Source organism: Suncus etruscus, chromosome 6 (genome assembly GCF_024139225.1).
Source record: "Suncus etruscus isolate mSunEtr1 chromosome 6, mSunEtr1.pri.cur, whole genome shotgun sequence".
NCBI lineage: Eukaryota > Metazoa > Chordata > Mammalia > Eulipotyphla > Soricidae > Suncus > Suncus etruscus.
In genome coordinates this window covers 93767068-93793575 of record NC_064853.1, presented here as the reverse complement: position 1 = coordinate 93793575, position 26508 = coordinate 93767068, and the positions used below count along the sequence as shown (strand labels likewise).

Here is a 26508-nt window from a genome sequence, read left to right as displayed (position 1 = left end):
AGGAAAACCCCCATAAAAATCATTACTGAAAGTTCTGAGGGGACAATATGGGATGGTGGGGATTGAACCTGGGTTAGCTCCCTGCAAGATAAGTGCCCTACCTGATGTTACATTTACTACAGTCCCTAGAAAGGTTTCTTTGTTGTAAAACTCAGATTACTTTACAGCCCATTCACATAGAGGAAATCTTGGCAAAGGATTAAAGTTCATAAAAAGTAAAACTTTTCTGTTGATCCCTAAAACATACCTTTGAATTTCCTGTCCCACTGAGGTATTGCAGCTGAGTTTAACAAACTCATCTTTACCTCCATTTTCAAATCTTGTAAAATGTATGTATCATAGATTTTGACTGTCTACAAATCATTATAGTAATTATAGTTATTATGTATTTTCAAATATGAAAATACATTTTAGAAACGCACAATTGAAAAAAACTTCTGGAACTGAATTAAATAAAGCAAGTAATATTTACTGTGTGTGCCTTTTTTAGGTTATCACAACTGATCGAATTTGAAGAGTTTGCATATCTGAGTACGTGATTATACTATCTGTCTACATATATACATATATACACACATACATACTAACCGAAAGGTTTGAGTTTCACAGAAAATTTGCCAACTATGGGATGGCTACATGAATATAACCAAATGCTAGCCTCATTGATATTTCACTTCTGACAGACTAGTTACTTTATAAAAATTCTTTACCAACATTAATACCAGTAATTATCAAAAAGCAGTAAAGGAAGAAGAAATTAAAGTATGACTTATAGCTCTAAAAAGTTACTTTAATTTCCTAGGATTCAAGTTGGTTGTCAACCTAATTGATGTAATTTAAAATTATGTAGAGAAAAAAGTGAAACAATATTGGTATGAAGCTTATGTTTCAACAAATTCTCTTTTATAGGATTTCATTTCAAATGATTACATTTAAAACATGAATATTAAAAATAAGTGTATCATATAATACAAGAGTTAAGCTTTCTTTACAATAAACACAGGTACTAAAATACAAGATATCTTGAGAAAGTCTTGTGTCTGATTGATCTTGTAAAAATACATAAAAAACACATATATAATCCTCAGCATACTGTCCTCATGCGCACTTATTGCAAAGATTCTCACCTACTGCAGATATTCTCTGTATTAAATAGATTTCATTATCTCTAAAAGGTATAAGAAACTAGATGTTTACTTTTAAAGTAATTTGTAAAGTACTACTATCCCAATTGTAGCTATAATTGTCTTTCAATTAGCATGAGAGCCAATTGTTTTTTAATTGCTCACAGTCATCACAAAAGGTACATTTTTCAAATTATGAACTGAAAAATAAAAATTTCTTCAAAATGGTTACATTTCTAAGAATTTCCTTTGGAATTCAAAGTCCACAAAGAATTCTAGCTAATAAACATTAAAGTTGATGTTTGATATTTTATTTGAAATTTGTATCATTCTAAGATGAAAAAATATAAAAGTAATTTATACCAACACAAGTTTTTGTTTAAATGTCCTTGATGTTAACATTAATCTGTGACAATATAATCTCATCTTTGTATCTCACCTATATAATTATACATATACAATTATTATTATATATGCAGGGATAGGAGCATACAATTATAATGGCAGACAATAGTGCCTGGGACATTAAAATACAACACACTACATGGAACATCCTTAAAATACTGTGAATTACTTCTGTCCATGTAGGAACGATAAGAATTACTAAAAGAGAAGCTCCCGCCATTCCACTTGCCTAAAAAGTAACTGATATCTGTTTTTAAAAATGAGTAAGTTTTAAATTTGGTGTTGAAAAATCTCTACCAGGAAAATTCCTGGTATGTGAGCTTGAACATGATATGCTCATGATGAAGAGCTCTTCATCATGGGTACAAATGAATGAATACGAATGAATGAATCACCTTAGCTGCCTCAACTACAGCTGTCAACTACAGTCTTTTTAAGATAGCGCATTTTAAAAACCAAATGGACCCACAGATAGGTGGTCCCCACTTTATGCAAGCAACTCAGGGGTAGAAACAGCACTTGTAGCCATTCTCAAGGAAGTTGAATCCTCAGGGAAGAGGCCACAACCAAAGGATCACACTAATAGGGTAAAACTCTTCAGTGTGAAGGTGAACGCCTGTCCCTGTTTTCTTAAAATAGATTTCAAAAACTTGCTAGACTCAAAGAAGAGAACTTCCTTACAAAGTTTAGACATGGTTCATAGTAACTTTGAAAGTCACCAAGGGGCCATGATAGGTTCACATTTTTCTCTTGGTAAATAGCCTGTAATTTTAGTGTCCATCTTAATGACATGGGCTATTGTATTTTCCACCTAGTACAATAGTTTCTTCTTTTTTTTCTCAAACTATGTTTCATATGACACAAAAATTAAAAAAAAAAGCCAGAATAATTCAGTATATTATGATAGGGAGAATACTGTCATTTCATTTTTATCAAGTTACAGAAAAAAATCTTCAATAAAACTAATTGAGATGAATAGGGGTGGTTTTTTAAAAACATACTACTTTTAGAAGTCATTCTAAGATTCAAACTAAATGAAGCCCTAACTCACATAATTACAAAATAGAACACACAGTCTTGCAGATAACATACGTAAAGGAAGAAATCATTCAGACAGTCCTAAAAGGTATGCAGGTTGACACTATTTCCTACAACATAAAAGTTCTTACAAATACTTGCAAAGGGAAGCTCATGACATCCAAACATCAACTTCTATTACTTTCAAACAAACAGAAGGATTTTTTTTCTTCCTTTGATTATGGGAAAAATATTATTACAGTTCGAAACGCAGGATTTGGGGTAGGGGTAGGGGAAAAGGCACCATGATTACCATTACCTTTTTTTTTTTTAATGGTACTAAGGAGATATATCAAGTTCCCACTTGAGTTCTGTTTGTTTTTTTAAAAAACCTTTCATATCTTGAATCGATGGGGATTCCTGGATGAGGTATCCTTGGCTTCAGAGCTTAAAGCCTTTCTCATTGTATCTGTGAATAGTCACACAGCCGTGGTAGGACACTGGCCTGGGCATTGCAGCTACCCCCGTGATGATGCTTGTTGCAGGATCGTAACAAAGAATAGTGTCTGTGGCTTCTCCATTTTCCCGTCTTCCACCCAGGATGTATATTTTGCCATTACACACAGACATGCCACAGTTTTCCTGTTTGACCAGATACATTTAGAAAAAAAATAAGAAAATTAATCACTTAAAAGAAGTTTGGTAGTAAACAGAAAAGTAAAGTAAGATGCAATTTAACACAATCAAAATATTGATTGAGGAGGGGCCAGAAAGATAGCACAGCGGTGTTTGCCTTGCAAGCAGCCGACCCAGGACCTAAGGTGGTTGGTTCGAATCCCGGCATCCCGTATGGTCCCCCGTGCCTGCCAGGAGTTATTTCTGAGCAAATAGCCAGGAGTAACCCCTGAGCGCTGCCGGGTGTGGCCCAAAAACCAAAAAACACATATATATTGATTGAAATATTGATAAAATATTTAATCACCTTTTCTTCAACTTCTGCTCTGTGTGATGCTCAGTAATTACGCAAAGGTAAAGGAAACTGTTTTTTATTCCCCCCCCCCCCCCCCCGGTGAGGAATTGAACCAGAGCCTCATACATACAAAGCATGTATTCAACCACCAAGTTACATCACTGGTCCTGAAATATATGTGTATAGGGGTGTGTGGGGAGAGAGATTGAGATTTAGGTTTTTGGGCCACCTCTGGCTAAATTCAGGGCTTAAACCTGGCTTTAAAATTCAGCAATCATTCTCCTGGAGGGTGCTCAGGAGACCATATAAGGTACTAGGAATTGAATCCAGGTGAGCTTCATGCCACATAACTGCCTTACTGTACTCTCTCCAGACCCCTGAAGTATGTTTTAAGATAGAATACATACTATCAATGCAAAGAAATATATCAAAATCTTAGCAAACAGAATTCAACAATTTATCAAATGGTTCATTCAATCATCATGATCAAGTGGGAATTCATTCTAGAGATACAAGAATCATTCAATATACACAAATAATGCAATATATTACATCAACAAATAGAAAGATAAAAGTCATACAATCATATCAATAGATGTAGAAAAGATTTTGACAAGACAACATCCATTTATAAATAGAAACAATGCATCCCAAAGTAGTGGGACAAACTTGTATTTGTTTGCTAATGTTGTATTCACTCTCTTCACTTTTACTCATATAATTTGGAAGTTCTTACAACAACGATCAGGCAAGAATAAGAAATCAATAGTATGTGGATTGGAAAAGAAGTCCCAAACTGGGGCCGGGCGGTGGCGCTGGAGGTAAGGTGCCTGCCTTGCCTGCGCTAGCCTAGGATGGACCGAGGTTCGATCCCCCGGCGTCCCATATGGTCCCCCAAGCCAGGAGCGACTTCTGAGCGCATAGCCAAGAGTAACCCCTGAGCGTCAAATGGGTGTGGCCCAAAAACAAAAAAAAAAAAAAAAAAAAAAAAAGTCCCAAACTACCACTATTTTCAGAAAACATGATAATATATGTAGAAGATCCCTAAGACTCCATTAAATGACTCTTAGAAGCAATACACCAATACAGCAAAGTAATAGGCTGCAAAAATTGGTTGCATTTCTACATGAAAACAATGAACTAGGAGAAAAAGAAAGAAAAAACAAACATTAAAACAACGTCTAAAGAAGCTGGAGTGGTGGCGCTAGCAGTAAGACGCCTGCCTTGTGTGCGATAGCTTAGGACGGGCCGCAGTTCAATCCCCTGGCATCCCATATGGTCCCCCAAGCCAGGAGCGATTTCTGAGCACATAGCCAGGAGTAACCCCTGAGTGTCACCGGGTGTGGCCCTAAAACCAAACCAAACAAACAACCCTCCCCCCAAAAAAAAACATTGTCTAAAACCTGTGGGATAATGGTGTTGGAATCTTGAAACATTGGTGAAAAGATTGATGTAGCATCTCTACAACTATAAAATAACAATTTCACTAGTAGTGTGAACTATAATACCACAAGAAAGAAAAAGAAAAAAAAGAAAGAGTTCAAGACATTAAATACTTGGGAATAAACATAACAAAGGATGCGAAAAACTATGTTACTGAAAGAAATAGAGTAGAACATAAGGGAATGAAAAAAAAATCTATGTTCATGGATCCTAATCAAAGCATTATACAGAATTAATGCAAAATCCGACTAACATTCATCAAGGATTTAGAGCAAACACTACTAAAATTTGTATGGAAATAGTCAAAGCAATTCTGAGGAAAAAAATAAGATGGAAGGTATTTTTAAAGATATTTGTTTGACTTTGAGGAACCACTAATTGTACAGTTTTATTTTACTTTTTAAAAAAAAACTTTATTTAAACAACATGATTACAAACATGATTGTAGTTGAGGGTATTTCATTTCCTGACTGTAATTATATTATAAAGCTATAGTAATCAAATGTTTGAGGTACTGCTATAAAGACTGACTCAGACCAATGAAATAAAATTTAAGAGTCCAGAACTTCAGATCTACTGAGTTACTCTAAAGGAGCTTGTTACTTGAAGTGGAACAAGCAAAACCTGTTCTAACAAATGGTGCAGAAACACTGGATAGCTCATGCAAAAATATAATCAAACTAGGATCTGTATCTAACACCATACACAAAAGTTAATTTAGTGTGGATTAAGGAAATCAAAATTTGACCAGAAAACATGAAACATATAGAAGGAAACTGGCAGAGCTCTCCAGAATATATATCTCAAAGGATATATACTTCCAGAATATATACTTTCAACATTTTGACTCTACTGGCAAAAGGCAAAAGGCAAAAGGCAAAAAAAAAAAAAAAAAAAAGCGATACTCAAATAAATGAGACTATATAAAACTAAAAAGTTTTTTGCATAGCAAAAAAAAAACCTAAAAAAGGGGGCTGGCAAGGTGGCGCTAGAGATAAGGTGTCTGCCTTGCAGAAGGACCACGGTTCAATCCCCCCAGCGTCCCATATGGCTCCCCCAAGCCAGGGGCAATTTCTGAGCACTTAGCCAGGAGTAACCCCTGAGCATCAAACGGGTGTGGCCCAAAAAAACAAAAACAAAAACAAAACACCTAAAAAAGGGTCTGAGAGAGAGTACACTGGATAGGTGCTTGCTTTGCACACAAATGACCTGGGTTCAATTCCCACCATCCCATATAAATTTCTGATATGAGATGTACTGATGTAGTGAGAGGAGTAGATCTTTTTTTTTTTTTTTTTTTTTTTTTTTTTTGTTTTTGGGCCACACCCTGTGACGCTCAGGGGTTACTCCTGGCTATGCGCTCAGAAGTTGCTCCTGGCTTGGGGGACCATATGGGACACCGGGGGATCGAACCGCGGTCCGTCCAAGGCTAGCGCAAGCAAGGCAGGCGCACCTTACCTTTAGCGCCACCGCCCGGCCCCGAGAGGAGTAGATCTTAATTACAACTATTTGTGGCCCCCAAACAAGAAAAGACCCCCGCAAATAAAGATACCCTACTGAATAAGAGAAAATATTTACATACCATACAAATAAAGAGCTAATATCCAATCTACATAAGAATTCACAAGCTCAATAACAACAAAATCAATAAACCAATCAAAAAAAGATTCACATATGGACAACTATCAGCCATTTGAAAAAATGCTCATCACACTTATTATCAGGAATTGCAAATCAAGATGACAATGAGACATCACACACCAGTGAAATGTGTGTGGTGTGGTGGTGAAGGTATAATGATCTTTTCAAAAAACCATTTTTACAGAGATTTCAAGATTTCCCATTCTGTAATTATACTTTTTCATGCATCCATCAGCCCAACATCACACCCATCACCAGAGTCCTTCTCCTTCCACTAATGTCCCAGGGGTCCTAGCAGCCACCCCACCCCACCACCTGCCACCTAAGCTCAGTTTTAAGGACAAAACCTCCCGATATGATGTCTTTGAATTTGCCATTTCCTTACTATGTTTCTTTACAAAAGAATTTTTCTTTTGGGTCACACCTGGCAGCGCTCAGGGGTTACTCCTGGTTCTATGCTCAGAAATCACTCCTGGTAGGCTTGGGGGACCATATGGGATACTGGGATTCGAACCACCGTCCTTCAGCATGTAAGGCAAATGCCTTACCGCTGTGCTATCTCTCCGGCATACAAAAGAATATTTTTTTTTACAAAAAAATTATATGAAGGTTGTGACACATAGTTGAATAAAGTTAAACTCCCAAAATTGCACAAAATTATAAATCAGTAAGTTGAAAAACTTTCTCCAACAACTATCTTTTTAAAGGTATGTATATTGAAAAAATTAATAGGACAAAATAATTCTATAATACATTCTAAGATTTATATGCAATATATTTAAAATTTACATTTGTAGATGAATACCACAAACACAATTTAGTATAAGAGGAAAGATAAAAAAATTTAATAAAATTTTTTACAGGTCAGAAAGGTAGCAGTGGTTAAGATAGCACAGCAATTGTCTTAGTCACAGCATACTTAGGTTCAATCCCCAGTATCCAACTGCTAGGATTGACCCCTGGGCACAAAATGAGGAATAAGCCCTGATCATACCCCAGTGTGGCCCAAAAATAAAACTTAAAAAATTCATTCAATTTATAGTTTTTGTACCCTTTATCAGCTGTGCTTAGAACTTACTCTTTGTTCTGCAGTCAGGTGTCACTCCTGTCGGGGCTCAGGGACAATATGGGGTACTGGGGATGAAACCATCCTTGCATGCAGCTCAGCTGCATGCATGGGAAGCACTGTACCCCTCCCCAACTATACTATCTCTCTAGCCTCCCAAATAACTGTTTTTTTTAGTGAAGCAAAAAGTTTTATTGAATCAATCTTACTTAGAAAGATCAGGTGAGAGTAGAGAAAGAGATGACATTCATGTTTAAGAGAGAATAAGGGCTTGAGAAAAACAAGTCCAGAAAAGAAACATTTAAGGGAAAATCTGAATGGGCCTATAAAAATATAAATGTATTTTCTTCTAAAAATGGGATATTGGCTTTCTGTTAGAAAAACATTTTATCAATAATGCTTAAGCATCTGCATTAATAACATTAATAACATTAATAAAGATTGGAATAAGGGCCTGGAGAGATAGCACAGCAGCGTTTGCCTTGCAAGCAGCCGATCTAGGACCTAAGGTGGTTGGTTCGAATCCTGGTGCCCCATATGGTCCCCCGTGCCTGCCAGGAGCTATTTCTGAGCAGAAAGCCAGGAGTAACCGCTGAGCACCGCCGGGTGTGGCCCAAAAACCAAAAAAAAAAAAAAAAAAGATTGGAATAAAAATATCTATAAATGTTTTTAAAAAATCATCTGAATAGACAAAAAAGATTCAATATAAATTAAACATTAACTTATAATTATAAGAACTTGGAGCATTCTTTATTTTCTTTTTATCTTATTTTATTTTTTTACCATACTCAGTGGTATTTAGAGGTGACTCCTGTCTCTGCTCTCAAAAATTACTCCTGGGGCCGGGCAGTGGCGCTAAAGGTAAGGTGCGCCTGCCTTGCCTGCGCTAGCCTTGGACGGACCGCGGTTCGATCCCCCAGTGTCCCATATGGTCCCCCAAGCCAGGAGCAACTTCTGAGCGCATAGCCAGGAGTAACCCCTGAGCGTTACCAGGTGTGGCCCAAAAACCAAAAAAAAAAAAAAAAAATTACTCCTGACAGGTTTGAGGGACCATATGAGATGCCAGGAATGATACCTGGATTGGCCACATGCAAGGAAAACACGCTACCCATTGTGCTATCATTCTAGTCCCAGAATTTGGGGCTTTCTAATAGTGTCTGACTGGCCACTGGGCCAGTACTGGGAATGTAACTCAGTACTGTGAACACACAAGGCAAGACTCAACTACTCTACCTATCTTATCTCTCCAGCCCCTTCCTAGGAAAGAGAAGTTTTGTTGTGATGTTTGGGCATTTGGCAGACGTTCCTGGCTCTGTGCATGGGGGTGAGGGGTTGCTCCTGGCAGTCTTCAGGGGACTGTGTGTGTGTGTGTGTGTGTGTGTGTGTGTGTGTGTGTGTGTGTGTGTGTGTGGTCTCAGGGGACTCTGTGTGAGTCTTTGTCTCTGCCTCTCTCTCTCCCCACCCCCCACAGGAAGGGAAATTGGTCCTTGGAGGTGCTGGGAGGAACCATGAGGTGATGGAACCTGGGCCTCCTATATGCAGAGCATGTTCTGGCACCTCTGAGCCCTCTCCCCAGCACCAGCAATGAGGTCTGAATGTATAAGAGCAATAGTAGAGTGGGCAGGGCATTTGTCTTGTATGTGGCCTGCCAGGTTTGATTTCCAGAATCCCATATGGTCTCCCTGAATACTTCTGGGTATGCCCCTCACATTCCAAAAAACCCAACTTACCAAACAAACAACCCAACAAATTTACCTCGCCTCTAACCACAAAAAGAAACGAAGTACTTTGGGAACATTTTTCCTTTTTAAATATGCAAGAGAGAGGGTAAAGAATAAAGTTCTGAAGAAGGTTAAGGGTAAAAGAAAATCAACAGCTTGCCTGCAATAGTTAATTTTCTGTGGGGTGATAAAAAGCAAGATATTTCAACAAAACAATTCCTGGGAAGGAGTTAAAAATAGGCATTATAAGGAGTTAAATTTTTTATAAAGGGGAGAGACTGAGGGACCTGTTGGCTTTGTGTGTTTCTCTTCTCTTCTGTCTCCTGAAGCTCTCCTGAGAGAGCCAGAAGGGCTCAGCAAAAACTGTCTCCTAGAGGCTCCAGAAGAGCATGGAGCTCTGTGTTGCTTTGCCGTCACGCGCTCTGTCTAACTAATGAACTCCACCATAACATGCAGAAAAAATCACACTACAAGCATGACAATGGGGAAACCTTGCAGGCAAACACCTTGCACAGAGAATAAAGATGATAGTTCTGATGATCCAAAAAATACCAACCATCTGATTAATCTCTCAGATAATGAGTTTAGAATAGAAATATGGAGGATCCTCATGGAAATTAAAAAAACCATAGTTCTAGCTGAACAGAACACAAAGATAGAAATCAGAAAACTTCAAACTGGGGCCCGGAGAGATAGCACAGCGGCATTTGCCTTGCAAGCAGCCGATCCAGGACCAAAGGTGGTTGGTTCGAATCCCGGTGTCCCATGTGGTTCCCTGTGCCTGCCAGGAGCTATTTCTGAGCAGACAGCCAGGAGTAACACCTGAGCAATGCCGGGTGTGGTCCAAAAACAAAAAAAAAAAAAAAAAGAAAACTTCAAACTGAAATAACAGATCTGAAAAACACAGTAGCTGAACCGAAAACCTCAATGGAAAGCCTCTCCAAAAGGGTAACAGCAGCCAAGGACAAAAACAGTGAACTGGAAGATGTAATGCAGAACAACTCTATACAGCAGAAGAGACTGGAAAAGAACCTTAAGGCAAATGATCAAACAACGGAAAAAATACTCAAGGAATGTGAACAAATGAAAATAGAAGTCTTTGATAAACTCAACAGAAACAACTAAGAATCATTGGTGTCCCAGAGGCCCAGGAAGGGGATCCACAGGAAGAATCAACAGTCAAAGATATCATCACAGAGAAACTCCCAGAGCTAAAGATTGCATGAAATCAAAATCTGCATGCCTGAAGAATAACAGCTAAAAGAGACTCAAGAAAAATACCCTAAGAAACATCCTAGTCACAATGACAAATCCCACAGATAGAGATAGAATACTGAAAGCAGCAAGATCAAAAAGGGGAAATTACATTCAAAAGAAGCATCCTTAAGATTTCCAGCAGACCTGTGACAAGAAATTCTCAAGGCCAGGAGACAGTGGAGGAATATTGTGATAAGAATGAATGAAATGGATGCTTCACCTAAAATACTGCACCCAGCCCAACTCACGTTCAGGTTTGAAGAAGGATACATATCTTCATGGTAAGCAACAGCTCAGAAACTTTACAGATGCAAAACCAGCCTTAAAGGAAAAACTGAAAGGTCTACTTTAAGACAAGACAGACCAATAGACACACCAAACGTATACACAAAGATGAAATTAAATCCCATGACAATCATCTCCCTCAATGTCAATGGACTAAATGCACCAATTAAGAGACACAGAGTGGCCAAATGGATCAAAAAGATAAATCCAACCTTATGCTGCCTACAGGAAACACACCTGAATAGTCAGAACAAACAGAATCAAAATCAAAGGTTGGAGAAAAATCATCCAAGCAAACAACACCCTTAAAAAAGCTGGGGTGGCCATATAATATCAGATGACACAAACTGTAGAATCAGAAAAGTTTTAAGGGACAAAGATGGAAACTTCATACTAATCAAGGGATATGTGCAACAGGAAATCGTGAACTCAGACCCCCAGCTAACACCATGTACAAAGGTAAAATCCAAATGGATTAAAGACCTTGATATCAGACCTGAAATCATAGGTATATAGAACAACATGTAGGTAAAACACTCCAGGACATTGAGACTAAAGGCATCTTCAAGGAGGAAACAGCACACTCCAAACAAATAGAAGCAGAGATGGGAATATATTAAACTGAGAAGCTTCTGCACCTCAAAGGAAATAGTGCCCAGGATACACGAGACACCCACTGAGTGGGAGAAACTATTCACCCAATATCCATCAGATAAGGGGCTAATATCCAAAATATACAAGACACTGACAGAACTTTACAAGAAAAAAAACCAAACATCTAATCCCATCCAAAAATGGGGAGAAGAAATGGACAGACACTTTGAGAAAGAAGAAATACAAATGGCCGAAAGGTACATGAAAAAATGCTCCCCATCACTAACCATCAGGGAGATGCAAATAAAAAACAACTATGAGGTACCATCTCATGCCACAAAGATTGGCACACATCACGAAGAATGAAAACAAGCAGTGCTGGCAGGTATGTGGAGAGAAAGAAACTCTTATTCACTGCTGGTAGGAATGCCATCTAGTTCAACCTTTATGGAAAGTGATATGAAGATTCCTCCAAAAACTAGAAATTGAGCTCCCATACGATCCAGCTATACCATTCCTAGGGATATTCCCTAGGAACACAAAAATACAATACAAAAATCCCTTCCTCACACCTATATTCATTGGACTCTGAAAACAAGCAAGATCCCCTTTAACAGATGAATGTCTAAAGAAACTGTGGTACATATACACAATGGAATATTATGCAGCCATCAGGAGAGATGAAATCATGAAATTTTCCTATACATGAATGTACATGAAATACATTATGCTGAGTAAAATAAGTCAGAGGGAGAAAGACAGACACAGAATAGTCTCACTCATTTATGTGTTTTAAGAAAAATAAAAGACATATTTGTAATAATTCTCAGAGACAAAAGAGAGGAGGGCTGGAAGGTCCAGTTCATGACATGAAGCTCACTACAAAGAGTGGTGAGTGCAGTTAGAGAAATAACTATACTGAGAACTATCCTAACAATGTGAATGAATGAGGGAAGTAGAAAGCCTGTCTAGAGTACAGGTGGGGGTAGGGTGGGGAGGAGGGAGATTTGGAACATTGGTGATGGGAATGTTGCACTGGTGAAGTGCAATCATATTTGTTATCAAGGTGTTTATTTATTTATTTTGGTTTTTGGGTCACACACAGCTACGCTCAGGGGTTACTCCTGGCTCTATGCTCAGAAATCGTTCCTGGCAGGCTCAGGGGGACCACATGGGATGCCGGGATTTGAACCACCGTCCTTCTGCATGCAAGGCAAACGCCTTACCTCCATGCTATCTCTCCAGCCCCTATCAAGGTATTTAAATATAGTAATAAAAGAAAGAAAATTAGGGCCGGGAAGGTGGCGCTCGAGGTAAGGTGTCTGCCTTGCAAGCGCTAGCGTAGGACGGACCTCGGTTCGATCCCCCGGTGTCCCATATGGTCCCCCCAAGCCAGGGGCGATTTCTGAGTTGCATAGCCAGGAGTAACCCCTGAGCGTCAAACGGGTGTGGCCCAAAAACCAAAAACCAAAAAAAAAAAAAAAAAAAAAAAAGAAAGAAAATTAAATTTTTAAATAAAATAAGCATATGTGAAATACTTTAATAATGAATATGGTATAATCTTTTTCCCCTTATTTTTTTTTGGGGGGTGGCACACCCAGAGAGTGCTTAGGTTTACTCTTGTTTCAGTAGGATTAGTCCTGTCTCTGTACTTGGGAATCACTCCTAGTAGGGTACCATATGGGATGCCAGGGATTGAAACTGGGCAGGCCACATGCAAGGCAAATGCCCCATCTACTCTACTATTACTCTGGCCTCAGAACTCAGTATATTCCTTTATTTTTGGGGGATGGTGGTGGTGGTGGCTTGGGCCATACCTGGCAGTGCTCAACCTGGCTCTGAGCTCAGGAATTACTCCAGGCAGGCTCAGGGGACTGTATGGGATGCTAGGGATCAAACCCAGGTCAGCCACATGCAAGGCCAATGCCCTATCCACTGTACTATTGCTCCGGCCCCTAAACACAATATATTTTTAATAGTCATGGCTAGTTAGTGGCCCCTCCTAGACGAATTTCTTCTGGACTGCTTATGGAATTACCTGCCGACTGAATGTATTCTGTACGTGCATCCAGTAATCTTCAACTGGATCATAGCAGTAGATTGCCTTGGTCAGTCCACCAGCGACATATATCAGGTTGTTCAAGGATACAGCTGTTATACACCTCTTGGCAATGGGGATAGCTGCACGAAGTAGCCAAGAATTGGTTTCTGGATCATAAGACTGAACCTAATAAAAGAAATATTTCATTAATTCCTTTAAAATGTTTAAATATTAAATGTTACATAAACACTAAATGCTTAAACTTTTAAAACCTTTTTTTGAGCCACAGGTGGAAGGAAGTGCTCAGGGGTTACTCCTGGCTCTGTGCTCAGAAACTGCTCCTGGAAGGGGCCAGAGAGATAGTATGGAGGTAGGGCATTTGCCTTGCATGCAGAAGGATGGTGGTTCGAATCCCAGCATCTCATATGGTACACCGAGCCTGTCAGGAGTGATTTGTGAGCATAGAGCCAGGAATAACCCCTGAGTGCTGCTGGGTGTGACACAACAACAACAACAACAACAACAACAACAACAACAAAATTTCTCTTGGCAGGCTCAGGGGACCATATGGGATGCTGGGAATCAAACTTGGGTCTGTCCCGGGTCGGCTGTGTGCAAGGCAAACCCTACTGCTGTGCTATTGCTCTGGCCATAAAATATTTTTTTACTTAATAAAGTCTATCAATGTATAAAGGCAATAAAAATCACATCCCATTAATTCACAAAAGTATTATTAGCTTGAATGGGAAATATCTGAATTATGCTATTCTCAAAGAAGATGCAAATTTATTGCTATCAAACATATCAGAACAGCAAAAACAAAATGTGTACTAAGTTTGCTTTGCTTATTTCCATTAGAATTAAGTCTAAGTTAAGGAAAAAATCATGCTGTATTCATCATTATGCCTCAATATGAATATAATTTATTTTTATAACTTTATAGCTAATCCTGTCCTCAAAAGAATACAAGTTTTGGGGCCAGAGTGTTGGCGCAGGAGGTAGGACGTGCCTTGCATGCGCTAACCTAGGTTTAATCCCCCGGCATGCCATATGGTACCCCAAGCCAGGGGCAATTTCTGAGTGCAGAACCAGGAGTAACCTGAGTGTGACTGGGTGTGGCCCAACCTCCCCCCACAAAAGAACAAGTTTAAATTCATTATACTCTGTACACCATAAGTTCTAAATTCTATATGTAACATTTAACATCACATGAATATATCATTTAGAATAAGGATTGTCAAAATTCAGTTAGCGATTTCCAATAAGTGTTAAATACTTGCATTCAGAAGGGACTTTTTGTGGGGGGCACTCCTGACTCCAGGGTTACTCCTGGCAAGCTTGGGGGACCATATGGTACATAGGGGATCAGACCCAGGTGGGCCGTATACATGATAAACACCCTAACCACTGTCTCTTGAACACAAACATTTTCTGAGTGTTCTTTTTTGTTTGTTTGTTTTGTTTTGTTTTTGGGTCACACCCGTCAGTGCTCAGGGGTTACTCCTGGCTGTCTGCTCAGAAATAGCTTCTGGCAGGCACGGGGGACCCATATGGGACACCGGGATTCGAACCAACCACCTTTGGTTCTGGATCGGCTGCTTGCAAGTCAAACGCCGCTGTGCTATCTCTCCGGGCCCCTGAGTGTTCTTCTGTCCCAAGGGTGTAAGGAATGGCATCAATCTTTTTTTTTCTTTAATTTTTTGGGTCACATCCAGCAGAGCTCAGGGGTTACTCCTGGCTCTGCTCTCAGAAGTTGCTCCTGGCAGGCACGGGGGACCATATGGGATGCCGGGATTCAAACCACCGTCTGTTCGAATCAGCTGCATGCAAGGCAAATGCCCTACAGCTGTGCTATCTCTCCGGCCACCTATGGCATCAATCCTAATCAGTTACTTGTTTATAGTGCAGAGGGTTCTTTTGCTCCTGTTTATTCCAAAAGATATATTTAAGGGATGGGAATGATAATACAGTGGGTAGGGCACTTGCCTTGCACACAGCTGGCACAATTCGATCCCCAGCACTTCACATGGTCCATTGAACCCTACCAGGAGTGATCCTTGAGCAAGTCAGGTATGGCCCCAAAACAAATATTAAAAAAATGATAAACTATATGGAATTAATTCTTTTTTTTTTCAGGCCACACCCATTTGATGCTCAGGAGTTACTCCTGGCTACGTGCTCAGAAATTGCCCCAGGCTTGGGGAGGACCATATGGGATGCCGGGGTGATCGAACCCTGGTCCTTTCCTTGGCTAGCGCTTGCAAGGCACCTTACCTCTAGCGCCACCTCGCTGGCCCCACAGAATTAATTTTTATCCTTTGCAGATTAATTTCCCAACTGTGTTTTATGTGAATCATTTTTCATTCCTTATAGTGATTTGTTTTCAAAAAAATAATTTAATATAAGGTGTCAATCTTGAGATTAATCTAATTTCAGTAAGATTGGCTTATGCTTTTTATAGTAAATTTTAGGTGTACAATAATTTCATAGTAGTCTTTTCTTTTTTCTTTATTTTTATTGAGACCTCTGTGAATTACAAATCCTTCATAGTTGTATTTCAGGCTTATACGGACAGTGAATTAGGGCCATTCTCACCACCAGTGTTGTGTAATGTCTTTTCTTTAAAGTACTAGATGAATTTTAAAAGTAAACCCCCTCCCATTTATCAGCCTTTTACATTTCTCTTGAATATGTCACTTTTGTAGGAAAATATGGCTTTACCTTATCAGAACAAGTGTTATCATCAGGTCCTCCACCAATCACGAACAATTTGCTTACACAGCTTGTCACAGCAGGAGAACTCACTGCTTCCTTTAGGGGAGCAACTTCAGTCCATCGGTTTGAAAAGGAGTCATAACATTCGACACTGCTCAATCTGTTTTGCCCATCATAGCCTCCAACAACATACACCTGTATGTAAAACAGTGAGAAAACTCTTAACTTCAATGCCTGGGTTTTAAATAAGTGGGCTGAAGAATTAAAGGCTATCTCTGCTTAGAAAAAATAGAGATATGTCCTTGAGGGGATAAAGAGAAAGTAAGAGTCAGTATAGCACTTGTGTTTTAGGAAGCAGCTCCCATTTGATACTCAACACTGCATATGGTCCCTGAAAACCACCAGGAATGATTACTGAGCACAGAATCAAGAGTAACACACACACACACACACACACACACACACACATACACACGAATTTTTTTTTTTGCTGGAGTTCTGGGGGTCAGTAAAACTCAGGGCTGCACAAATACATGTGTGGCCTATATCATAACCTTTTAAGCATTCAGCCATTCTAGGCTAGCCCTGCATCTTAACTCCTTTCAGTCATCTTCCCTTTGACCTCCATGCTGGCCAATGACCAAAAAGGGCCAAAAGGGCCAAAAGCCCTAATCCTCTCTGGTCAAAGCCTTATCTACCCCTTCCAAGACCCATCCCAGGAAATGGGCAAGGTCTTGCAGGTATGGTTAATATAACATCTGGTTTCCAAGACCCCGCCCAGAAATGGGCGGGTCTCAGGTAGATACACCTAAATCCAGGGTGGAGTCACATCTGCCCCCCCCCCTTTTTTTTACATAAAGACAAAAAGCATAATCTATGTGACTTCCGCCTATAGCCCAAGGCAGGTCATATTTTCATAGCAACAACATAATAAAGTGAAAATTAACATACTAGCCCTTTTTAAAAATATAACATTTCTGCAAAATATACTATACACCTGTAACTTAAAATTTTCTTAATGCTTTTTACCAAGCACTATCCCGGAACTTTCTTTTTTTTTTTTTTTTTTTTTGGTTTTTGGGCCACACCCGGTGACGCTCAGGGGTTACTCCTGACTATGCGCTCAGAAGTCGCTCCTGGCTTGGGGGACCATATGGGACGCCGGGGGATCGAACCGCGGTCCGTCTCCTAGGCTAGCGCAGGTAAGGCAGGCACCTTACCTCGAGCGCCACCGCCCGGCCCCTATCCCGGAACTTTCATGTTCCTATACCTATTAAACTATTTTGGGGGAACTTTCTGTTCCTATTAATCTTCCCCCCACCATCATAAAAAAAAAAAAAAAACTTTTAAAGGTTTTTCAAATTAGCCCCTCCACTGAAATTTTAATACCACAGATGTTCTTTTTTTTTTTTTTTTTTTTTGGTTTTTGGGCCACACTCGCAGATGCTCAGGGGTTACTACTCCTGGCTTGAGTGAGGGACCATATAGGATGCAGGGGGATTAAACAGATTTCCATCCTAGGCTAGCATGGGCACGGCAGATGCCTTACCACTGCTCCAGTCCCACAGATGTTCTTTTCAGAGTGTTTATATTTATGATTTATACACAAAACACTGTAGTTTTCATTCCCTTATGAATAAATAATGGCTCCTTAGGAATGATGCTACTTGAACTGACAACTACAGATACCCCTAATTTATAATACTCTAACTCAGGATCTTTCCACTTCATGGCAGAGAGAAAGAGATATGCATTCAATATAAACTGTGCTTGAATTTGGATTCTTTATCCTTTTCCAGGTTAGCATTCTTCAGAGGCTGGGCAATAGCATAACATGGCTCAAAATTAGCCTTGTGATCCTGAGGATGAACCACCATGCTATGAAAGTGAGAGTGAAAATGAGTGAATGAATGAGTGTGAGTTTGTGCTCGCGCGTGCATGTGCAAATACTGCTGAGTGACACCCTCAGCCCCAGTCAATTCTTTTTGTTTGTTTCTGGGTCACAGCCAATGGAGCTCAGGGGCTACTTCTGGCTCAGTGCTCAGGGGTCACTCCTTCACTTCTAATGGTGTTTGGAGGACCAGGTGTGGCATTGGAGATCAAACTAGGGTCTGCTACATGCAAGCCAAGTACTTACACCTTGCCTCCTACACTCTCTCTCTCCAGCTCAAATATGTGGTTTTCCATTATCAATACAATATTACATGAGATTGGCAATACTCGATTGTAAAATGGATTTATGTGCCGGGTAGGTGGCGCTGGAGGTAAGGTGTCTGCCTTGCAAGCGCTAGCCAAGGAAGGACCGCGGTTCGATCCCCCGGCGTCCCATATGGTCCCCCCAAGCCAGGGGCGATTTCTGAGCACATAGCCAGGAGTAACCCCTGAGCGTCAAATGAGTGTGGCCCAAAAAAAAAAAAAAATGGATTTATGTAAGATAATCTTCCCAACTGTAGGCTAACATAAAAGTGTTCTCAGTATGTTTAAGATAGCCTAAGTTAAGCTGTGATGTTTATTTATTTTTTGTTTGTTTGGGGGCCATATCCGATAGCACTCAGTGGTTACTCCTGGCGCTGCACTCAGAAATTGGTCCTGGCAGGCTGGGGGGTACAATAATGGGTGATGGGAATGGATCCCAAGTCCGTATGCAAGGCAAGTGCCCTGCTGCTGTGCGATCACTCTGATCCCAAGCTGTGATGTTTAGTAGATGAGGTGTATATCAGATCACTCTTGGTGGTACTCCTGATGATGTTGAGAGGCAAAGTGATATTCCATAATATAGAGATTTCTAGAAGTCCCTGTGGGGACTAGGCTGAGGGAGGAAGGAACTGATGTGGGGATTGGGAAGGATCCTTGGGCCCATCTCTGCTTCAGCTGGAACAGTTGTTTTCTAATTGGTGGCTGACTCTGAAATATCTCCACATGCAGTCCCAAGAGGCAGGTGTCTTCACTCAGAAAGGGATCCTAGGGAACCAGTCAAACATACACAGACAAACAATACATCTTGTTTTGACTTAACTTTTTTTTTTTTTAAATGATATCAGGGGCTGAAAGAGATGTGGGCAGGGAAAGATGGCAGAGTCCAAGTTAGGCCTCTGGTACACTTCCTTTTTTTTTTTTTTGGTTTTGGGGCCACACCCGGCGGTGCTCAGGGGTTACTCCTGGCTGTCTGCTCAGAAATAGCTCCTGGCAGGCACGGGGGACCATATGGGACACCGGGATTCGAAACAACCACCTTTGGTCCTGGATCGGCTGTTTGCAAGGCAAATGCTGCTGTGCTATCTCTCCGGGCCCAGAACACTTCTCTATTTTTTTTTTTTTTTTTTTTTTTTGGTTTTTGGGCCACACCCGTTTGACGCTCAGGGGTTACTCCTGGCTATGTGCTCAGAAATCGCCCCTGGCTTGGGGGGACCATATGGGACGCCGGGGGATCGAACCGCGGTCCTTCCTTGGCTAGCGCTTGCAAGGCAGACACCTTACCTCCAGCGCCACCTACCCGGCCCCACACTTCTCTATTTTTATCTCTGTTTTGGAAATGTCTTTTATATTAGATTTAACTTCATTTTAAAGGATACTTTTTTTTCATTTTAAGTTTAGAATATAGTCCACAAGTGATTCTCAAATTCCTAAAGACAGAAAATGACTCAGGACCATATTATATATGTATTTTAATGTATATAATATATTAGTTGTACCCAATAAGTTTTCTTTAAAAGGTATTAGTGAGTTTATCTAATTTTACAAATAAAACAGGTAAAATAAGATTACCCAGTTAAACATTTCTGAGTACCAAAATCGAGTTAAAAAATTAGATATTGGCTTATTTTTACTTTTATATTTTTTTGGTTTTTGGGCCACACCTGGCGTCGTCGCTCAGAAGTACTCCTGGCTCCGTGCTCAGAAATCACCTCTGGAAGGCTCAGGGGACCATATGGGATGCCAGGAATCGAACCCAGGTCCATTCTGGGTTTGCTCGTGCAAGGCAAACACCCTACCACTGTGCTATCACTTTGGCCCCAGACATTGGCTAATTTTTATAGTGGATAGAACTACATTATTTCCCAAAGTTTCTTAGCCATTAAGGCCCCAGTGGTGCAAGAGAAATGTGCTATACTGTCACAAATTCCAACATGGGAGAACAAAATACCCATTCAACAGTACAGTGCCAAATTGTTTATATTTTCAGTTTATTGATGAAGGAAAAACAATTTGAATCCAAAATACCCAGAGGGAAAGTAATATAAAGAATTTGAATGTGGTATTTATTTTGGAAATGTATCAGCAGGAGTAAAAAGCAGTTTCTCTTACTTTACCAAGGAGGACAGCCATTTTGTGACGCCATCTGCCTTTATTCAGAGAAGCAACTCTGATCCAAATATTTAACTGTGAATTATAAATCCAGACATCACGGCCATTGATTCTTCCACCTTTAAATGCAAAACAGGGCACATGCAGTCATATATATATACATATATATTTGTATATATTGCTGAGGCTTCTAGGCCACCAAAGCATAGTTAATGAGGACCTGGGCTTTACTAATCCCTAGTCCGAGTGCCAGCAAGTGAAACAAGAACCCTAATGAAAATAGTCCTTCACAGCAAGTTTAAGCTGACCAGTGCTATTTTGAGAAATGATCATTATAGGCCCAAATATTAAAAGGCAGAATGTGAACTTTATACATATATAAATTATTAATAACAGAATTACTCTAAAGTAATTTTTTAAATCACTCATTTTTTGTGTAAATCACTCATTTTTAAAGAAAGCATATCATAAAATAAAATTAAGTATGAGTTTTTTTTACTGATCAAAGGAAGATAATAATCAGCAAAGTAAGGGAAATGACTTAACAAACAGACTTTAGGGAACTGGAGAGACAGTAGTACACTTGCTTTATATATGGAGATCTGGGTTTGGTCCCTGGCACCCCACCACTGCCAGGAGAAATCCCTGAGTGCAGAGTCAGGAGTAAGCCCTGAACACCACCAGATATGGCTCAAAACCAAAATAGCTAAAAAAACAAACAGACTTAAAGGCTCATCACTTATACTTTATACAAGTCTGTCATCTTATTGTCCCTTTGATTTTGATATCACATGTTACACATAAGTTCAAATTAAGAATTTTTTTGGAAGGGGAGAGGAGATATACCTGCACTGCAGTAATTGGAGCTACTCTGGCTCAGTGCTAGGGGACCATAAGATGTTTGGAACTGAATCCAGGCGTCCTGTAGGCAAAAGACTGTAATCCATTGACTCAATCCATTGAGATAACTCTCTTTAACTCAAATTAAGAATTTAAAAATTCTATTGCATAAAATTTGGAAATAATTCCAGTAAACATGGGTAAGTTGTGGATGCTTAATTCTATAAATAAGCCTAACTTAGTAAACTTTACTCCCTGCAGCTTAGAAAACTGTACATTTTTTGTTTTGTTTTGTTTTGTTTCTTTTGGGGGGGTCACACCCAGCAGTGCTCAAGGGTTACTCTTGGCTATCTGCTCAGAAATAGCTCCTGGCAGGCACGGGGAACCATATGGGACACGGATTCGAACAAACCACCTTAGGTCCTGGGTCAGCTGCTTGCAAGGCAAATGCCGCTGTGCTATCTCTCCAGGCCCTGGAGCTTTATACTCAGAAATCGTTCTTGGCAGGCTGGGGCGACCACATGGGATGCCAGGATTCGAACCACTGATCTTATGCATGCAAGGCAAACACTTTACCTCCATGCTATCTCTCCGGCCCTGAAAACTATACATTTTTGGTAGAACACACAAAACATTATTAAAGGCATTTTTTAGGGGAGGGGGGAGATCTTCATTTAACTCATTCTGCATGTTTTTAAGAGCAAAAAGTCATTCTGAATTTTGTTGCTGTTGTCTAAACTCATCTGCCTAAAATAAGCAATCCATTTCCACTAGCTTCTTGAAACATTATCATTCAAAATAGCTATGTTCAAATTAAAACTAGGGAACCTGGGAACATAGTTTAGATGGTAGAGCAGATGTTTAGCATTATGTGGTCCTGAATTTGATCCCTGGCATTGTAGGAACCCCTGAGCACCACTAGATATAGATTTTGGTCTCTGTCCCGGATCCTAAGTAGCTACTGCAAAATTATTTACCTGAAACAAGAATGTCATTCCTTAGAGCACAGACTGCATACTCGGATTTGGTAAATTCTGGAAGTTTGGCCAAAGACTTCCATTCTCCTGTCACAGGATCATAACACTCAGTGTATGGAAGATTAAATCCGCCAACACGTTCACAGCCTCCAACGACAACTATCACCTCAGAATAGCCTGTTGATCTAAAATATGATATGAGAATGTACAAGCAATAAATTAAAATCCAATTGTTTACAACTCTGAAAACATTTCATTATCAGAAAGAATTGAGAACACTCGGGCCCAGAGAGATAGCACAGCGGTGTTTGCCTTGCAAGCAGCCGATCCAGAACCAAAGGTGGTTGGTTCGAATCCTGGTGTCCCATATAATCCCCCGTGCCTGCCAGGAGCTATTTCTGAGCAAACAGCCAGGAGTAACCCCTGAGCACTGCCGGGTGTGACCCAAAAAAAAAAAAAAAAAGAATTGAGAACACTACTAAAAGTACTTTTTTTTTAAATTTCCTTTCCATGTATCAAATAATACAGAACTTTGAGGACATTTATAAAGAATATAGTGACATCATTTTTCACAGAAAATTATTGATTTATTTTTGGGTTTTTTTGGGGGGGCACACCCAATGATGCTCAGGGGTTACTCCTGGCTATGTGCTCAGAAATCACTCCTGGCTTGGAAGACCACATGGGACGCCAGGGGATCAAACTGTGGTCTGTCCTAAGTCAGCTGCATGCAAGGCAAACAACCTACCGCTGCACCATTGCTCCGGCCCCTCACAGGAAATTCTTTTTTTTTTTTTTTTTGGTCACACCCAGCAGCGCTCAGGGGTTACTTTTGGCTCTACACTCAGAAATCGCTCCTGGCAGGCTTGGGGGTCCATATGGGATGCCGGGATTTGAACCACCATCCTTCTGCATACAAGGCAAATGCCTTACCTCCATGCTATCTCTCCGGCCCCATCACAAAAACTTCATTTTTTTTTTTTTTTGGTTTTTCAGGCCACACCCATTTGATGATCAGGGGTTACTCCTGGCTAAGCGCTCAGAAATTGCCCCTGGCTCGGGGGGACCATATGGGACGCGGGAGGGGGGGGATCGAACCGCGGTCCTTCCTTGGCTAGCGCTTGCAAGGCAGACACCTTACCTCTAGCGCTACCTCGCCGGCCCCACAGAAAATTCTTATGGCTATTTTTTTCACTAAGTTTTGACTTAAAATTTATAAAGTACTATAGATCTTATTGGGATACTAGTAATATTAAAGATGGCTTTGATTGCAATTTTGTAGCAATTCATATATGCATAACCTGGGTTAGAGACACACAAGGCAAGTGCCTTACTCATTCTAGTAATAATGCAATAATTACCAGGATCAGTCAAGATAAGGACTAAAGATAGGGCTCATTGGCTGAAATAACAGAGTTACAACTCTTTCCTCTTCCTTCTTCACCTTTTCATCTCATCTAGTTTTGTGTGATGCTGTGTGATGAACCCAAAGCCTCACATATAAAGTCAGGCACTCTACCATTTCTGGTTCAAACCTACTTATAATTCATGCCAAATATGCCAAACTAGTGTAGGTCAACAAAAATGAAGGCAAAACCCGATTCTATTTAATGGAAAGAAAAAACATGTATCTTAAAATATAGAAGAGACAGGGTTTTTCTAAAAGTGAGAAGTTGTGAAAATGCTAGTAATATAAACTACTAACCACTTTGTTTTTGTTTTTTTTTTGGGGGCCACATCCAGCAGCACTCAGGGGTTACTCCTGGCTTTGCACTCAGAAATCACTCCTGACAGGCTAGGGATACCGTATAGGATGCTGGAGATCGAACCTGGGTCAGCCACGTGCAAGGCAAATAAATGCCTTACCCACTGTGCTCCTGGCCCCTTACTGACCACTCTTAAGATAGAAATATATCCAAAAATCAAGTCAACACAAATAGACTTAAAAGACAGACATAAAGGTTGTTTGGTTTTAGGTTGTACACAGCTCAAGGGTTATTCCTAGCTAGCTCTGTACTCAGGCAACCATGGGATGCTGGGGATTGAACTTGGATTGTCCACATGCAAGACAAGTGTTTTACCAGCTGTACTATCATTCTGGCCCAGAGAAACAAAGTTTTAGGCCTTGGAGAGATTGTCTCTTTAGTTTGTAAGATATGGCAGGTACTAAACTCAGTTAACACTGATTAAAAAAAGGACCAGGTCAGTAGAAGTAAAGCATTAGTTCTGAGTGCAGAAAGTGAATAGATAAACAAAAGAGTTAATACAAAGACAAACATCTCCTATGCCCATTCAAAGTTACAATCTACCAAACAAAAACTTACGTTACTTTACCATTACTAGTATTTTTGTTTTGTTTGGTTTTTTTCAACCACATCCGCTGAAGCTCAGGGGTTATTCCTGGCTATGTGCTCAGAAATTGCTCCTGGCCTGGGGAACCATATAGAATGCTGGGGGATTGAATCATGGTCCGTCCTAGGTTAGCACATGCAAGGCAAATGCCTTACTGCTTGCACCAGTGCTCCAGCCCCCACCATTACTAGTATTTTAATTAAAAAAAAATATTTTTTGAGGGGTGAAGCTCAGCAGGTGGTTCTCAGCACTTAGTCCTGGCTCTATCTCAGAGATCAGGTTCTATGGTGAGTCAAACTTTCCTGAACATTACTCACAGAGAGGCTGTCAAGATTAGGCTAACCCTCTCTGTTTGGCTTCTGTATTTTGGAAAACTCTGTTTTCCCATGTAGTGATTTGCCCTCCCCCCCCCTTTTTTATGGTCCATACCCAATGGTATTCAGGGGTTATTCCTGGCTCTGCACTCAAAAATTGTTCTTGGCAGGCTTGGGGAACCATATGGGATGTCACGAAACAAATCTGGGTCCGTCCTGGGTTAGCCGCATGCAAGGCAAAATGCCCTACTACTTTGCTATTGCTCTGGCCCTCAATGACTTGCTCCTATTAAGAAAATATGCTAGGCATATATACTTCAAATAGCTAATCTGTTTGTCACAAAATTTCTTTTGGGGAGGGGTTGGATAACACCTGGCGAAGCTCCTGGCTCTGTGCTCAGAAATCATAGGAGCCTAGCAGGCTCAGAGGACCAAATGGGATGCTGGGATTCAAACCACTGTCCGTCCTTTGTCGGCTGTGTGCAAGGCATACCCCCTACTACTGTGCTATCTCTCCAGCCCATGTCACACAATTTCTTTTTTTTTTAATTTTATTAATATCTTTATTTAAACACCTTGGTTACATATATGATTGTAATTGGGTTTCAGGCATGTAAAGAACACCCCCATTCAGCAGTGCAACATTCCCATCACCAATGTCCCAAGTCTCCCTCCTCCCCAACCCACCCTCGCCATTCATCTGTTGAAGGACATCTTGGTGGTTTCCAGAGTCTGGCTATTGTAAATAGCGCTACAATGAATATAGGAGTGAGGAAGGGATTTTTGCACTGTATTTTTGCATTCCTGTGGTATATCCCTGGAGTGGTATATCCCTGGAGCTGGATCATATGGGAGCTCCTTTTCCAGTTTTTGGAGGAATCTCCATTTTGCTTTCCATAAAGGTTGGACTAGATGGCATTCCCATCAGCAGTGAATAAGAATTCCTTTCTCTCCACATCCCCGCCAGCACTACTTATTCTCATTTTTTGTGATGTGCATCAATCTTTGTGGGTTACACAATTTCTTATTGCAAATAAATATACAAAGATTAGAATATAGGGGCCGGAGCAATAGCACAGCAGTAGGGCATTTATTTGCCTTGCACATGGCTGACCTAGGATGTATGATGGTTTGAATCCTGGCATCCCATATGGTCCCCTGAGCTTGCCATATGATTTCTGAAGCAGAGCCAGAAGTAACCATAGCACCACTATGTGTGAACCCTCCCCACCAAAAAAGATTAGAAAATAAAGGAACTCATGTTAAATCTATCCCAAATAGACTGATATGCTCTCTCTTCTCCTTCTCTCCCTTCTCATAATGTTAAATTTATCTTTCAATTAACAACTACCTTATTATTCTTGGGGCCAGACTCTGCAGTGCTGGGACAGAAGGTCATTCTAGCAGTGCTGGAGATGAAATCCAAGGCCCTGCACATGTA

The 26508-nt window shown here is 40.3% G+C and overlaps 1 protein-coding gene across 2 annotated transcripts in view; it reads right to left on the bottom strand.

Moving 5' to 3' along the window:
* Window positions 1–2668: 2668 nt before the first annotated feature.
* KLHL24 (kelch like family member 24) overlaps window positions 2669–26508 on the bottom strand; it is a 48905-nt gene continuing 25065 nt past the window's right edge. For both annotated transcript variants that reach the window (XM_049775855.1, XM_049775856.1), the window contains 5 exons: window positions 22402–22586; window positions 20585–20703; window positions 16286–16474; window positions 13562–13750; window positions 2669–3188 (listed from right to left, as the gene is read on the bottom strand). In XM_049775855.1, the coding sequence (XP_049631812.1) occupies window positions 2988–3188; window positions 13562–13750; window positions 16286–16474; window positions 20585–20703; window positions 22402–22586 (883 nt within the window). In that variant the 3' untranslated portion in view covers window positions 2669–2987. The remainder of the gene's footprint in view (window positions 3189–13561; window positions 13751–16285; window positions 16475–20584; window positions 20704–22401; window positions 22587–26508) is intronic.